The 17,229-nt window shown below is 38.6% G+C and overlaps 2 protein-coding genes across 2 annotated transcripts in view; both read left to right on the top strand.

The window, feature by feature from the left end:
* MSH2 (mutS homolog 2) overlaps window positions 1-16,704 on the top strand; it is a 50,012-nt gene extending 33,308 nt beyond the window's left edge. Inside the window, exons 9-16 of the mRNA XM_057400070.1 lie at window positions 2,739-2,862; window positions 3,291-3,441; window positions 6,107-6,204; window positions 8,099-8,344; window positions 9,824-10,028; window positions 10,419-10,666; window positions 14,533-14,705; window positions 16,296-16,704. Of these exons, the coding sequence (XP_057256053.1) occupies window positions 2,739-2,862; window positions 3,291-3,441; window positions 6,107-6,204; window positions 8,099-8,344; window positions 9,824-10,028; window positions 10,419-10,666; window positions 14,533-14,705; window positions 16,296-16,466 (1,416 nt within the window). The 3' untranslated portion in view covers window positions 16,467-16,704. The remainder of the gene's footprint in view (window positions 1-2,738; window positions 2,863-3,290; window positions 3,442-6,106; window positions 6,205-8,098; window positions 8,345-9,823; window positions 10,029-10,418; window positions 10,667-14,532; window positions 14,706-16,295) is intronic.
* Window positions 1-17,229, top strand: part of EPCAM (epithelial cell adhesion molecule) — a 293,898-nt gene that overhangs the window by 45,060 nt on the left and 231,609 nt on the right. The gene's annotated exons all lie outside the window — the stretch shown is intronic.

A 17,229-nucleotide genomic window follows, 5' to 3' on the forward strand; every position in this document is an offset into this window, starting at 1 on the left:
GTGCAAGGCATAGCTTCAGTTCTGGTTAGCCTTTCTGATGTGGCTGTATGGGTGAAGGCTGGAACGGACAGTCAGAGTGGGTGACCTGCCAGAGTGTTATGGATCCTTGGGAATGTTACCTTCCTGTTCCAGAGGTTATGGCATTTCTACCCTTCTGTTTCAGGGTTCACATAATTACTTGAAGATGCAAAAAAAGTTACCTTTCACTTGGCTGTCAGCCTTGGTTGTCTCATGAATCCAGTTGTAACAAGGGCTGGCATGTGTGGTGTTTGCATCCCAGCCTTTCTAGCTCCTGTTTCAGATCAGGATCTGCCCTACCAAACCAGAAACAATCTTTTCTCTATCATGGGATCATAGAATCACAGAATAGTTAGGGTTGGAAAGGACCTTAAGATCACCTCACACTAAACCATGTCACCTAAGGTTCTGTCCAACCTGGCCTTGAACACTGCCAGGGATGGAGCATTCATGACTTCCCTGGGGAACCCATTCCAGTGCCTCACCACCCTAACAGGAAAGAATTTCCTCCTTATATCCAATCTAAACTTCTCCTGTTTAAGTTTTAACCCATTACCCCTTGTCCTATCATTGCAGTCCCTAATGAAGAGTCCTTTCCCAGCATCCCTATAGGCCCCCTTCAGATACTGGAAGGCTGCTATGAGGTCTCCATGCAGCCTTCTCTTCTCCAGGCTGAACAGCCCCAACTTTCTCAGCCTGTCTTCATATGGGACGTGCTCCAGTCCCCTGAGCATCCCCGTGGCCTCCTCTGGACTTGTTCCAACAGTTCCATGTCCTCTTTATGCTGAGGACACCAGAACTGCACACAATACTCCAGGTGAGGTCTTACGAGAGCAGAGTAGAGGGGCAGGATCACCTCCTTCGACCTGCTGGTCACGCTCCTTTTGATGCAGTCTAGGATAGAGTTGGCTTTCTGGGCTGTGAGTGCGCACTGCCTGCTCATGTTCATTTTCTCATTGACCAACACCACCAAGTCCTTCTCTGCAGGGCTGCTCTGAATCTCTTCTCTTTAGAGAAAAGTATCCTGTCGTAAGTGTTCATTGCTGTTCTCTCAGCAGAATTATGAAGGGAATGGGAGAAGCAGGCCTATCAACAGGGGCTGTAGCAGGGAATGAATTTGTTCATACCCCTTTAACACTTCCAAGTTTCAAGATGGTCTTCTAAAATCTCATAATCCTTTATTTTGTGGAGTCCTCATCTCTGCTTAAGCAGCTGGAGAACTTTGCTGCTTCAGTATGTTTGCACACAACACAACTGGGACTAAAACATTGTAATGCCTTGCAGTGCTGGTAATTGCACAGAGGAAATAAGCACCAGTGGTTCAGTTTTCTATGATGCAGCTTCTGTGGAAGATAAATTATCTGTTGGGAGATGATAATTCTCAGAATAAAGTAGCGATCCTTTAAAAATACAGTAAGCTATGTAGTTAAGCTGTGTAGTTTCTTTATATGATCATTTACTTGTCCCCCCAGTTCCAAATTCTGAAATGTATAAGCCCTGTGGCTTTCATTTCCAGATTGCATTCCCAGGTCTTTGTTCCAAGCTGCTGCCAAACCCGGGAGTCTTCAGTCTAATGCTTTTACACTTGTTCTGACACATTAAGATTTGAAGTGCTTCTTGTGCTTAGTAGAACAAGATTCATGTGGTGGTTCTTGCAGTTACAGTTCCTCTTACTCAGTGCTTTCTAGTGAGCTACTTTTACTGTCTGGGAAGGAGTAACGGAACTGTGTGAACCTCCCTTTCCTCTTCTTCTTTTGCTAACTTATACTTGCGAGTATAAGTGAAATTGTACATAAACCACCTTTCAGTGTGTTTTGCGAAGTGTTTGTAGTTGCTTTGTGTACGGCTTTGCAGATGATTCCCGCTTAGGGGAAGCTCTGTAAGTGTTGTGTGTGTTTTGGGGTTTTGCTTGTTTCTTAAACTTAATTAGAATAAATAAATTACTAATATGAAAGCCAATGCTTTGTTTCCATGTTGGACAACAGTGCTAATATTTTGTTGGTTGTAAAGCTTTGTATATTAAAAATGGAGTTTCTTTTACTGAGCAGTTGTAAGTTGTGCCTGTGAATTAAACCCGAGACCTGTAAGGTCATCAGGAGCACACACCTGGCAGTGGAAGCTTGGGGAAAGGAGAGGAAGAAGATGAAACTTGCTTCATTTGTGCTCTGAAAATGATTAGCTTGTAGGAAATGTATATGCTTTTCAATTCAACTGGGTTGAAATTGGGTGGAATTTTTGGTGGTGTTATGTAGGTTCCTTCTGTAACCTCTTGAGTGTGTTTTGGACAGGAATTACTGTTTCATAAACTTGTGTTTCCAAATACTTCTTGCTTTGAAACACCCCATCCTTAATTAGCTGCATAAGTCCAGCCTGCATAACAGTTTCATTTCCTCTGACTTCCCTTCTTTCCTGCCTACTGCTCAGTTATTTGTATGCGGATGAATATGTGGACAGCTCCATTTCGAAGTAAAGGAATCGATTAAAAGGGTGTATTTAGCTTCTATAAAGTATATTACCTGAGAAGACAAGTGTAAGATATATATTTGTTTTATGATAATTGCTATCTGATTCAACTACAAACAGTGTTGTGTTACAAAATTCTGTTTATAAAGTAAATAGAATAAAGGATAAAGTAAATTCATTTCACCATGTATGATCAGGGAGGTCATTTGGTTTGTTACTACCTATGTTCATAAATATTTTTTGTTATTTCTCCCTAGGTGGAGAATCATGAATTTCTTGTCAAGGCTTCTTTTGATCCTAATTTGACAGAATTAAGAGAGAAGATGAATGAACTGGAAGAAAAAATGCAGTCCTTGTTAAAAAGTGCAGCAAAAGAACTAGGTAGGGTATGAGACTGCCTTTGATTTTTACCTCTTCTGTGAAATGTTTTGAGATCAAGTGATGAAATGAGAACTGGAACTGAGGAGTTAAGGGATGTTTGTATTATTATTAATGTGGGGTGACTTTATTTGTCGTGGTAGAATCTTTTGAAAACTAAGTGATTTTTGGTTTAAAATTTGGTCTTTTATTTTTTTTTTCCTTAAGAATGGCATTCCAGGATATTTCAGAAATTATCCTTTATGTTGCAAGCTGCTGGCAGAATTCATTTTGTAGAACTCGCCTAACTCTTGGTTAGGCCTAGTTCTGTTTCGCATCCTTTTGAGGACATACGTTGGAACTTACACAAACTGGGGATTGGTGAGCAGAAATAGTACAGGGTTCAGGGTTTTTGGGTAATACAGTTTTCCCTTTTTGTTTTCATCTAAAAGGTTTGGAAGCTGGCAAAAGCATCAAACTGGAGACAAATTCACAGTTTGGACATCACTTTCGAATAACGTGCAAGGAAGAAAAAGTTCTCCGTAACAATTCGAAATATGAAATAGTTGATACACAGAAGAATGGTGTGAAGTTTACTAACAGGTATGAAATCATCTCTGTAGTTTTTCAAGCCTGTTGTGAAAGAAACAAAACTGTTCTTTCCTTTATAACAATGCCAGTAAACTGGTTTCCCTAAGTCTTGAATGGCTGAATTTTCACCTTTTGAATTAGCTCACAGATTGGTATATTGAGCAAGACTGGCACGAGGGAATAGGCATCATACAGTTTCTGTTAAAAGCTTCATTCCCTATTTGCTTTGCCAACTGTTAGCTATTTTTGGTCCTTTGACTTGGGCTAATTTCTCTGTTTTAGCTGCAGCTAGTAGCATAATTGCATTCACTGAGTGTTTATACAGACACTTTCACAAGCTGCAGTAGAAAAACAGCTATTTATGTTTATCACCAAATATGCCATGCAGAAATTTTGTTAGTAATTACCTTTTTTTGTTGTTCCAAATCACGCTGTAATTTCTTGTATACCTATGTATTGGCCTTTCTGTGGCTCCCTAGATAAGCTGCTTAAAAATTTCATTCTCCAGGCTAATTGCATTGATGCTGTTTCAGTGGCTCCTTGTCTGAACAAAAGATCTATATTCTCTGTTGAAGTTTTAGCTCTCCTAGATCATTTTAGAAGGAGCAAGGGCTACCTTGGTCATTAGATGTCCCTCTCTCTACTTTGTTGTTTTTACACGGGGCAAACAAGGTAGGAAATTGCACAGAGCAAACAAGGCAGACAGTTGCATATGCAGAATCGAGGTAATAACTTAGGTTGAAGGTGATCTCTTGAGTTTAATTGGTCTAGCCCCTCATTTGGAGCAGAAACACCTTGGAAATTGGATCCTATCTCAAAGTTAGATGAGGTAGCTGGAGGCCTTCCCCAGGTGCTCATTGTCCAAGCATCCTTCACAGCCTGGTGGGGCACAAGTTCCAGTGCTGAACCACTCTTTGTAAAAACTTTTCTAATCAGTTCTAATGAGAACTTCCCTTGCAGAAGCTTGGTATTTTAGTATCTCATGCTTCTGCTGTGCATCTCCAAGAAGAGTCTGGTGCCTCTCTTTTCCAGGCTGATTTTGGATTCTCTCAGATTAGCTCCAAATTTTGTGGTGGCTATTTGCTCCAGGTTTGATGTCCCTCTGACACTGGGAAGACAAAACTGGGGATGGCACTGCAGGTGTGGTCTCATGATGCTGAATAAAGGGGAAGAATCACTTCTTCGATCTGCTGGCTACGCTTTTGCTAGTGCAAAATACTTTCCCAGTTGTTTCTCTAATCTCTATGTATCCCTGTGAATGGCAGCCCTTTCTTCCAGTGTGCTTACAGCTCCCTTTAACACGGTATTGTTCATAACCTTGCCGAGAGTGCATTTGTGAGTGCATTCAGTCCTGTCATTCTAATTGGACTTAGTTCCTGACAAGTTCCTCCTTGTCACTCTAAGTCTCCTGCATGTGTTATATATGGAACGGTAAAAACAGCAGAGATTACCATATTGTAGGGTATTTCAGACAAACCATGCTGCTGTTGCTTAAGGTATAACAGTTCCTGCTGGACTTAGTGAAGTGACTAGAGAAGTGAGTTTATCGAGAGAGAGAATATTGATTGATAGACATATATGAGGAGCACTGTCTATGAGGCAAGGCTGTTTTCAAGCCAGTGCTATCACTAATAGTGACTGTGTCTGGTAATCACTCACTCTTATTGTAATAAATCCTGTGCTTTGAAAAGTATGGCAAGCATATGCGTTCACACCAAGCAATATGTTGGTGTATTTAGCACCAACAGTTTAGCAATTTAGCACAAATTTATTTAAATGAACAAAGTGTAAACCTTAATTGCATTTTGATTTAACATTTATTCAGAGGATATTCTCTCTGAAAAAATTTAAAACGGCTTTTTTTTTTAATGGTTCTAAATATGCATCTAAATATAATGATGAAGTTAGGTTTTTCTGTAACTGAGAAGGTGGTACTTAGAACTCCTGCTGTAAGTGTCATCTATTACTTTCCCATAGGGAAGAAGCCCATGGATCATTAATAAAACTGACATCTTTGTGCTTAGTTAAGTTCTAGCACCATCTGCAGAAGCAGCTGTAAGCATGAGGCTGTCTTCTGCTTACAGTGTGGGTCCACTACCTGACTGTGTTTGAAGATGAGCTTGGTAAGAACTCGAGAGAATTAAAACTGTCTCTTGATTTCAGCTTACCTTATTTTGAAGGCTAGAACCTGTTCTTAGTGACAGTAGTTCACTGAGAGTTTTACTAAATGAAAGGAGTCAGTGCTTTCAGATCTGATAAACCTGTTGTAGGACTCTGGGCTAATTACACAGTTGCTTAGCAGCAATTTTCCTCTGCCAGTTCTATAACGTGCTACATCTTGTTGCAAAATGGCCAGAAATTCAGCCTTAAGAGCAAGTCCTTATGACATAGCATGTCTGTAACAAGCAACCGATAGGAGATTTTTCAGAATGTGTTTGGAGATGCTCAAATCACTGGTTTGCCCTTGTGGGTGATCTTCAACATAGAATTAAACTTACTGATACCCTGGTGTTGGATGAATCATAGATTAGTTGCTTTGTGTTCCTGGTACTGAACCTTGCTGTTAAAAAGGTGAGGAAAACTGGTATTGACTCATAGATGAGCTAGCCAGAAGCTTGACATTGTAGCAGAGAAGACAGAATGTCACAGCTTCTAAATATTGTGGTTTTGTTCACAGCAAACTGAGCTCCATCAATGATGAATATATAAAGAACAGAGAAGAGTATGAAGAAGCTCAGGATGCAATTGTTAAGGAAATCATTAACATTGCTTCAGGTGAATATATCAATGTTGATGTGTATCAGTGTCTGGAATGTTGAGAGGACTTGCAGTTAATCTGTAGGCTCTTGATAGAGAACTGTAACATTCCCCAAAGAATTAGTGTGAAAAATGAGGTTTGGCTTTTAGACGGTTGGTGAAAGTTTGAAATACATTGTCTTCTATGGTCAGCCCATTTCCTGATGTTGCTATAAATATGCCATGATAGGGTGTATGCAAATGCTAATCCCATAAAATGAATAAAAATATACCCATGAAGGCCACATCTATCCTCCTCCACCTACCACCCTGACTGCCACCCAAATGGTAGACTGAGTAGAAGGGCAGAAGAGGTGAAAGACAATAGAGAACTGAGGGAGTGGGACCCAAAGTCCCTGAACTATGGTGAAGAACTAACACTGATATGCAGTATAAGATCAAGGTAGTCATTGCTTATATGGTACAACAGAAGATTATTGTTTTCCTAATTTAATTTCCATATATTTTGCTCTAAGATGGCTTACTTACAGGACACATTCTTTATAATCCTTCACCAAAAGGAGAAGAGACATTGGGGAATTTGGTCTGGAGGATTCCCAGGATTTACATATCGCCTCTCCCAAAGGCACTAGTTCCAGAAGAACACATCTTAGCAGAACAAATCTAGGTATTTGAAATCTCTTCCAAGAGAGAAGTGGAAAGTGAAAGCACTAATGGATATTAAACTAAGGGGAGATGTATTAAAGATTAAAAAACCCACCTTTTTAAAAGATGATGTATTAATATATTTGAGTGTTTATTAAGCTGCAGTGGAAGTCTTCATAAGCTTTGGCCTCTTGTCATGCTAAGGAATTTGCCAGTATATTGCAAAATCAGTAGCTTCTTAGATTATTTTTTAATACCCTGTTAATTTTTAAGTGGGTTTTTTTGTATGTGGCATGCTAAGGCTTGTATATTTATGTTGAAAGCAAAAAGCTAATTGGGTATTATATAACAGGATTAACTTCACTATATCATCTATAAATACCTAGTATGTTTAATGAAGTCTTTTGCTGCTGTTTAAAGCTTCTGTGTTGTGCAGTCATAGACTTAAAAGTGTGTACGTGTATTTAAAAATCATTTTTCTTCCCCAGGTGAAGCTAATTTAATGGAAAAGACTGGATTATGTCTATAATTCTTGAATTAAAGTGTCCAGATCCTCTTAATGACCTATACCTAGCCGGTTCAAGAGGCGGTGTTAGAACAGTAAATGTACTTTGTACAGAATAGGACTCTTTTCTGCAGGTCACTGCTTGCCTCTTCTGACACATGCATTCCCTTTGCAGTTGTTAGATGGTTTACCTATATAGACTCCTGTCCATCATCCCTTTCACTGAAAAAAAACAAACACCAGCACTTAAGAACTGATACTGGGGCTGCTGGGCCACCTAGACCAGTTGTCTGGTCTCATGGGCACTGTATCTTACCTCTCCATACCATCATTCACATCAGTGTGAAGGGTTGCTGTGTGTGAATTGTCAATGCTGTCTCTCTATTGTCTTTGCTTGCATGAGCATCAAAATACAGTGTATTATTGAGGAAGGAAACTTGGTGGATTTCCAGCCATCTTTTCATGTGAGCATTTGCCCCCCTGTACTAAGATAAGCTATTTCTCGTTGTCTAGTGTTAAGGCAAAATAATCAGCTTAGCCTCACCACTTCCTTTTTTTAGTCTGAAGAAGTACCCTTTGTAGTCAAAGCATGGAAACTTCAGGGTTACATCTTAGACTCTCCCAGAAGACTGCTATCTTGAACAAAATTGACTTCTAATGCAAATGAATTAATTTTACGAGCTCAATATAGGCTTTAAGATATCTGTTGGCAGGAACAAAAGGAATTCTAACTGTTCAATTGGTGTGTCTAATCAAAACCAGGTTATGCAGAACCAATACAGATGATGAATGATGTGATAGCCCAACTAGATGCAATTGTAAGTTTTGCTCATGTGTCAAATGGAGCACCGGTGCCATATGTCCGTCCTGTCATTCTGGAAAAGGGACAAGGAAGGATTGTGCTGAAAGGTGCCAGGCATCCTTGCATTGAAGTACAAGATGAGGTGGCCTTCATCCCCAATGATGTTACGTTTGAGAAGGGCAAGCAGATGTTCCACATTATTACTGGTACGTGTTTCTGTTCTCTTTTTCATTTGTTATGTTATTTCCAATAATGATGTCTTTAAAAAAAGCAATCCAACGACAAGCAAACAAACCAACTATCCAAAAGAACTGTGAAAACAATCAACAAAGGGTGAGTAGCCAGCAAGTATAAGGTATAAGATTTAGCTTGGGAAATAAGGGAGGGTAGTGAAAGCTATTGTGTTTGGTTATATTAAGAAGCTGTCCACAACGTTTTTGTGAAACATTTCCTTTGCTAGCTGATATTCTTTTATGTTTATACCTATACAGACATATTTCTCATCTTCCAAACTAGTAATCATGGAATTAGTTGTTATGATTGTTGTTACAGTGCACTGTTCGGAGAAAGTGATTGCTTATTTAGACATAGTCATTTGGGAAGAAGGGAGAAGCTGCTAGAACAGTAGAAAATAAGAAACTAGTTCTTCCTTAACATATGTATTCTTTGCCTTAGTGAATGTAACTCCACAAGATAGGCAACCTCAGGAGCTGGCAAACGAACCTACTTAAGTGATTTGGAAAATTCCACTAGGCATTAATTGTACTGTAGCCACGTAGACACCTTCTGTAGGCAAGATTTTAAGCAGCCTCTTTGTTAAGGTTTTCTTTGTTTCATATTTAAGTCAATTTTAAATGCAAAACATGTTTTAATGACTGTACCCTTTTTCCCCTATTCTCTGGGGTAATTAAGGTAATTTTACCACACAGGAAAACATTTTTTAGTGTTTATAGATTTAATTGAACGTTAATTCCCATTCAGATGCCCTTGACATACCTTCTGAGTAGCAAAGACTGGAAATTAGAGAATGATTAATGAACACTTCTCATACAATCAAAAAGAAAAACTAAAAATCTGAATAAATGCATGGTAATACGCTTGTTTTTGTGGTCAGCAGAAGTGCGAGGTTGGATTTAATGATCAGTTTTCTGGAAAATACTTTTCATTTCATTTGTACTTCAGTTAAAATTAGCTGATTAATATTTGCTTTTGCTGATTCAGAAACACTTTAGATTGTAATTTAAATCGCCCATTAGTTTGTACCCGACCTGTAATTAAGCTATTTCATTTTTACAGACAAATTGTAATTGTTGTTTGAGGTGAAAGCAGATTATTTTCATGCTCTTAAGCAGCACTACTGATGACTTTCAACTTCAAGCTTATTAGTTTTAGGTATGGGCATGTGTGTTAAATGGTTGCTTATACTTCTGAAAAGTCCCCAAACTTATGAAGGCCCCTAATGTTCTTTATTCACCTTTTCTTTTGACAAAAGCAACATTCAGTAAGACATGCAAGCAAGCATTATTAGTAGTGGAGCTACTTGTTGCACCTGTTAGACAAGTCTGCTTCTCCTTCCTGGCAGAGAGTAATAAGTTTAAATGTCCTTTGTTTTAATTTAGAGCTTGGAACTGCTGAATTGTAAAAGATGATGTTGCTTAAATTCATTGGCAAAATTCCTTATTTAGGCCCGAACATGGGAGGAAAATCAACCTACATCCGACAGACAGGGGTGATTGTCCTCATGACCCAGATTGGGTGTTTTGTACCGTGCGATTCTGCGGAGGTAACCATCGTGGACTGTATCCTGGCTCGGGTGGGAGCTGGAGACAGCCAGCTGAAAGGCGTGTCTACTTTCATGGCTGAAATGTTAGAAACTGCTTCAATCCTCAGGTAAGACCTGTGCTTACATGATTTTGTTGGTTGGGGTTAATGGGGAAGGGAGGTGCTCTAAGACAGATGCATTTAAGATTTCCTTTTATGTAGAATCTCTAGTGGAGGATCTCAAGTAATCTGTAGCAGGCTCATAAGTTCTTGAAGTGGCCTTCTGTTTATTTCAGTGGTCATATAGAGCTGCTACCAGGAGGCTGAAGTCTAAATGGGGCGAAGAAACGAGTTTGGAAAGACCTGTGAGACAGTGTGTGCTTCATTCATATGTTGTTATGTAAATACAAAAGCTCTTTAGCCTCTTTTGTGCTATGTCTCTGCAACATAACTTGTGGTATTCCAATATCCAGAGTTCATGCAGTTCTCAAACGTTATAAAATGCTCTTGTGCTTCTAGGACAGCATCTGAAAACTCCCTGATAATCATTGATGAGCTGGGAAGAGGAACTTCTACCTATGATGGCTTTGGCTTAGCATGGGCTATTTCAGAATACATTGCTAGCAAAATCTGTGCTTTCTGTATGTTTGCTACACATTTTCATGAGCTGACAGCTCTTGCTGACCAAGTGCCAACAGTAAATAACCTACATGTTACTGCTCTGACCAGTGACAACACGCTGACAATGCTTTATCGTGTCAAGGAAGGTAAGACTGTAAATGGTGAGCAGGGCAACTTAATTTCACCCTAAGAGAGGAAGATATCTTAATGTAAAAGAGAATTTTCATGTTTCACTTCAGGCTTAGGGTTTACAATAGATATATTCTCCTCTGTCCATAGACAATGTGTATGGCAGGAGCTATGTCCATGTGTGAACACAGCTGGTGATGTTGATTGTTTCAGACTCCTAGGTTATTTCTGCCACTCAAGTTAATTCTTTTGAGGTTGGATCCTTTCTGTTTCTTAAAGAGCAGAGAGAAGGGCTCCAAAAGGTTATTTTCTGTTTTCCAAAATCAGCCATTTTAACCTGCTGACAAAGTAAAGGCTTATGTTCCTTAAATTGGTCTTTTAAAAGAAATTAGTACAACTTTTATGTGCTGACTATTTTTAATAATGTCTATTTCATTGTAATAAGGTTTGATCATTAAAGAAGGATGTTGCCCAATTTATGCAGTAGTTGAATATAGGCAAAATCACATTTTTAGCAAATGGCATAATAGTAAAACAACAAGTAGCCTGTTTTGTTAGTGTAAGATAGGTCAGATGTATTTAAAATCCTCTAGTGGAGCCAATTATTCCTTTTGATAATAGATTAGATAATTTTTTTATGAAGCATAAACCCCTCTGTTAGCTGCAGTTAGTGCTTCTTCCTGCTTCTCTATATCCCCAATCTTTTGTTCTTTCTCCCTTCAGTGGGAGCCTGTATTTGTGCTAAATAAAGCAGGGCTGTGTAACTGTGGTTTACAACGTGTGGTCATTTATGCCATTCCACTTTGTTTGTGAACTCTATTTTGTTGTTCCCATAAGGCCATTTTGTTGAGGTTGCCAACCTCTAGTCTAAGCTTTTTATTTAAAATGTGGGCAGAATACAATTACACTGTGTTTTCACTTTGGAATAGCTTTTGATTTCCTTTTCTGAGCTCCACAAGGAATGAATGAGTTAGGTGCCACTCAGAGTGATAGAACATAACTACTATAGAACACTGGCTGTAGTGGATCTGATCAGCAACTTACCTTGTGGAGTGGTTTTGTCTCAAATAAGTATTTGAGGAATTAGGCTACTATCTTTACTAAAACAATTACTAAATATAATCCATCCTTATTAAGGCTCAGATGTTAACTTCGTCTCGTATCTCAAGTCATGGAAACTGATGTTTTCGTATATTTTTAGTTTTAGGTTTAATCTTACAGGTACTATTGCTAAAATTCACTCCTCCTTTTAAAAGCTGTTTTGTCATGTTGACACAATACCAAATACTTTTTTTCACTTGGCGAGTTCATCCTAATAGCTCAGCATTTCATGATCAGTGCATATTCTGTGTGTGTTATCCTGGAACTCTCTCCAGTATTTCCCGATTTCTTTAGCCAATTTGGGACTTGTCAGTTCATTTCTTCTGAAATGAATGTCATATGCTGTCCAGTTATTAAATTTTACTATTATGCTTTTAAAGATAATTTTTATTATCTTCACAGGCTATCACCATACTATTAAGTGTCTTTAGATAATGAGTTTTTATTATATCATGATCTGAGCCTCATTCAAGTGGTACTGTGCTAGTTTTACTCCCATGACATTACTAATTGACTGTTTTTTACTCATTTCTTCTGCATTAAAATCTATGAAATTATTTCATTTGGTGCCCTTTGTATAACCACTTGTAATTGTATATTCCCCTATGTCTATAGTCTTACAATCAGGTTTTGGGTACTTTTCTGTAAAGCTAGGAGGCTGCTCTGGACAGGGGGAGTCAAAGCATGACTTGGAAGCGCTGCTCTCCTCTGGCTTTACTGAGAGTCTACTTAAAGCTGGTTAGAATGTCTCCAGCTGCCACAGTCTTGTTTCCTTTAATTCTTATGTCCTTGACTTTTCTTTCTTAGAAATGGCCTTCGTTCTCCTTTTGTTCATGTATTTATTCTAGGCAGTGCCTAGGCTTCTGAATATCATTCCAAAGTTCTGTGGCCCTGGTACCCAGCTTGTTCCAGCGGATAGGCAGAGTCTGTGGTTCTTTTGCAGGTTGCTCTTTCCCATTTTTTCCAGCACATACTGAGTTCCTTCCACCAAGTGAAGGTTCAGAGCCTTGAGTGCCTTGCTGAAATCGATGCTTTAAATATGACTTAGTGTGGCCTGGGAACTTAAGATAAGTGTAGTCATAAATTGCAGCAAGCATACATTGAAACTGAGTGTTTTCAGTGCAGTACAGTATCTTCAAACAAGCTGTCTTCATTTAAGTGCCTTATTTTGAGTGCTTAGGTTGGGCAAAACCTAAGCCTCATAGTGCCCCATTATAGCCCCAAACCTTACAATTCTTTAACACCCCCCGTGTCCTCTTCTTTTTTATATATATATATATTCAACCAGTATTAACTCATCCATTCTGGTCCTAGTGAAAACTCTATAAGCCTGGTTTAATATTTTTCTTCAGTCAGTTTTGCTATTTTCAGTCATGCACATCTTTTCTTTCTACATGCAATGTCTTTCAACTATTTTCTTGGAAGTGCTGTTGAGCATAGAGGCGCAATAGTTTGTATCTACCTACTTAAACCTCTGCCAAATGAGACAGATAGATACAACATTATGAAATCTTCATCTTAAAATACCTCGTGTCAAATTGGATGTCTTTCACTCAGGTCTTTGCATGTAGTGTTGTGCCCTTTCCCTTTTGGATTGGAAGGGTTATGTGGTTCAGGCAAGGATGTATGGACAGCTCAGATACATCTGGCTTTTTGAAACAAGTGTTTCACATCATTTGAAATGTCATGCAAGTTATACAAAGAACTCTTATAATATTTTCATCCCTGTCTTCATGCTTCAAGAGTGTTGTAGGACAACTGGAAGAGGAGACACAGAAAGTACTGTTGTCTATGCCTCTGCTCAGGATTCTTTGAGCAGGCACCCGAGTTTGTGTCTGGGGTGGTGTGTGCTTTTAATATAAAATCAATATGAAGTCCAATTTCTGCTTAAAAATGTTGATTTCCTTTAAGAATCCTGAGAGATCGCAAGGTTAATGAAACAGAAAAAGTCTAAATGCAAAATTTTCCTTCACCTATTCTTTAGTTACTCAATATTTAATAGATGCTTAGTTAAGAATAATTTTACATATGTTATTTGTACCTCCTTGCTGGAGACCAGAATTAAAAGGATGTGGTAATATTTGTGGGTGGCCAGTAGGAATTATGGTAATGTAGATGAATGGAGTTGGCAGATTGTATCGGAGGGCTTTTGAAACTGAAGTGAAAACTTTTATGTAGCTATGTATAATTGGTATAATTTGAGCAGTTATGAGAACTTTTCTTCCTCAACCAAATATTATAAAGTGTATTAATTGAAGGAAGTGTGAAGTTAAAGTTGAAAGGTTTTGACATAATTAAAGATGGCTCTGAAGAGTTAGGAGGTACTGATGCAAAGGAGGATGAGAATGATTGAGAATGCAGCATTTTACATGTGTGAATGTATATATAAAAATACTCAAATATAGAAAAATGTGAGAAATGTAGTTCACATAATTTTTAATATACTATATTCTACAGGCTGTGCTGAAGTACTTTAATAAAAAGCATTATTCAGTTTCATTCAAGTACTAGAGGGGAATTCTTTCTGCCTGAAGAGTTTTCCCTTTCTTCTTGAATCACTTTTGGAGCTCTGCAATTACTGTTCGAAGAGAGCTTAATTAAATAAGACCGTATTCTTTAGACTCTGTAGTCCAAAATTGAATCAGAAACTGTTGGGAGAACCAAACCATGTCATGCATTTAATTCTTCAGAACAGAGAACTATTACAAGTTTGGTCACATAGTCTGTGTAGCCATATTGTCTCTTGTGAATTCTTTACTGTTGTTTTTTTCTCTGCATCCAGGTGCTTGTGACCAGAGTTTTGGAATACATGTAGCAGAGCTGGCAGCTTTCCCAAAACATGTGATAGAAAGTGCAAGAGAGAAAGCATTGGAACTGGAGGAGTTTCAAAACATTGGCAAGTCCAGGGAATCTGAAGGAGAACCACCAGCCAAGAAATTCTGCAAAGAAAGAGAGGTTTGCTATCAGGAATGCTTTTTAAATTTGTTTAGCTGGAGTAACCCAAGCAAAATAGTTTATTCTCTTCTCCCTTCGCTTTCTCTTAAAAGCAGCTTCATTAGCAGGTAGTGTAAAGGAAAACAGTAGCTTGCAAAAAGCCTTTTCAGAATAGCCTGTGTTGTCATCTTAAGATGGCTTAAGAATCCTTACAGTGACATCTGTTACAGCCTCCTAGAAAATGCATGTGCTGCCCTTTATAACTTCTGTTGTTTAGTGCCAGTAGTCAGGTCCTCCTTGCTGCAGGCATATAAATCTGGTTAAGGATCTTAGTTCTGTGTCCCAGCAGTTGGCCTGAAACTTCAGCCTTGTAACTCATTTATCTCTACCATCAGTGGTAGTCTTGGTAATGCTCCAGTATATGGAAGCCTTGAAGTGTTAGCCCATACCCAAAGCACTTTCTGCATTTAAAAAGCCTTTGCTTTAGGTAGAGGCTGTTACCTGTTACTTTGTATTTTCAGTTTTAGAGGTCTACTGCATTTGTTCCTGGTTCAGTAAGTGGATCTGATGTGGATGAATGCTCTCTGGTTTGTCCTACTTTTTAATGCCAGGATGTTCCCCGTCCCAAGTATCTCAGTTGCTCCACTATTACCCTTCATTTGCTAGATTGCTAGGTATCATGGTATAGTATTTTTTAGATTAGTGGATCTGGCTGTGTGGTCATAAATTGGTGTAAATTAATGTGGCAGACACTTCTGACAAATACAGCATCGTGGGTTTTTGCTTGGGTATTTCAGTAATACATAGTATTTCATAAACTCTCTAGGCAATTGAATGGCATAGCCTTAGATGTTTCTGGCTTTGCTAACATCATATTTAGAGGGGAAGTGTGCTATTATGTTTCCAAGTCCTTTGGAGATTTCTGCGCTGAAAGTATACTGCATTAGTTTTAAATGATAAAACTTTATCTTGGTGGTCTAAAATGCAAAATGCAGAGGATGGGGCAAAATTCTGTATTCTGGGCAAGCTGTTTCTAATACAGGGATCCTGAATACTGTTCATTGAAATGTTTGTTCTTCCTGTTCAATTCAGATTGTTTAGAAGCTCCACTTTGCCTGTTTGTGTAAAAGCATATGCATGAAGCTTAATTATCATCTGTTCTCCTTGGTGACGGCCACTCTCCAGTTGCTTGGTTACAATTTGTTCTTGCATTTTGCATATTGAAACATTGGTTTTGATCTGCAGTTCCTCCAAAAAGTGACTAGTTTGTGGAATATGGCTATATTACTGCTAGCAATGCTCACCTAGTGCAGTTGCACACCGGAGTTAAATGTGGAATGCACATAGGAGGTATCACTGTTAAATACTGTATTTCTACTGATCAACTGATGCTTTTTGCTCATGGATTGAAAGGGGAATAAACTCCTGATACCAGTATAACTGGGTTGTCCCGGTGTTGAGAACATGATTGGATGTGCAAAAATAACCATGGGTTTTGCCTACAGAAAGTTTCTGGTGATGAATAAACTTGGTATCTTTAGAGAATTTAGAAAAATCCTGCTTGCAATCTGAACATCGTATTTTCTTTTCCTTCCCTTTCCTCCATTTCAGGAAGGTGAAAAGATAATTCAGGATTTTCTTTGTGAAGTGAAAGCATTGCCCCTGACAGATATGTCAGAAGAAGACATCAAAATCAAGCTGAAACAGCTGAGAAATGATGTGTTGGCAAAGAACAACAGTTTTGTGAATGAAATAATTTCCCGAACAAAAGTTACATCATGAAAGGTGTGAGAACAGGATACAGCTCTTGAAGCATGTTTTGCGTTGCAAGAACTCTCATTTTCTTGTCTTGTAGCTTTTATACTTTGATATTTGTACTCATTTGTGTAGGCTTTTTTTTTTTTCCCCTTGGTTTGTAATTATTTTGTAAAAACTCCTGAGCACGTCCTGTACCAGATTCCTGCTTTAGTTGGGATCACTGTGCCCTTTTAGGAGTTTTCAATAAAACGCTTTTTCAGTACTGAGAGAATTACTGAGTGTACAAACAAAATGCATAATGCTTTATGAGGAAAGTATGCTAGAAAGTATAGCCATTGAGGTGGCACATAACTAACACAGCCTGGAAAAGGAACCGAGCATACACAAAATCTGTGTCCTGTACCAGGGTTCTTTATTGTACGATGGAATTCGTTAATTAAAGTTTTATTAACGCTGTGTTAGTGCTCCATTAGAAAAAAAAACAATGTGATTTGTTGTAAGTTCTTTTGTATGTGCACTTGCATGGAGTTGGGGAGAGGAGGGATTTTTTTTGTTTGCTCTGTGGATGGCAGTGCTCTGGTCAAATAGACTATGGACCTGCTCTTCATGCCTGAGTGGTGACAACTCTTGCATATTTTGGTGAATTTGTAATATAACAAAGGTTGGGGTGAATTTAGTTTAACTGGAGCTTCTGAGTCGGTTATGGTGTAAGAGGTTTCTCTGTGAAGAAAGAACACATTCCCATGGCAGGCAGTTGGAACTAGATGGTCTTTTAAGGTCTCTTCAG

The sequence above is a fragment of the Pezoporus wallicus genome, unplaced genomic scaffold, assembly GCF_028554395.1.
Source record: "Pezoporus wallicus isolate ANWC-B61680 ecotype Strahan unplaced genomic scaffold, APGP_CSIRO_Pwel_v1 contig_7339, whole genome shotgun sequence".
In the NCBI taxonomy this organism is placed as follows: domain Eukaryota; kingdom Metazoa; phylum Chordata; class Aves; order Psittaciformes; family Psittacidae; genus Pezoporus; species Pezoporus wallicus.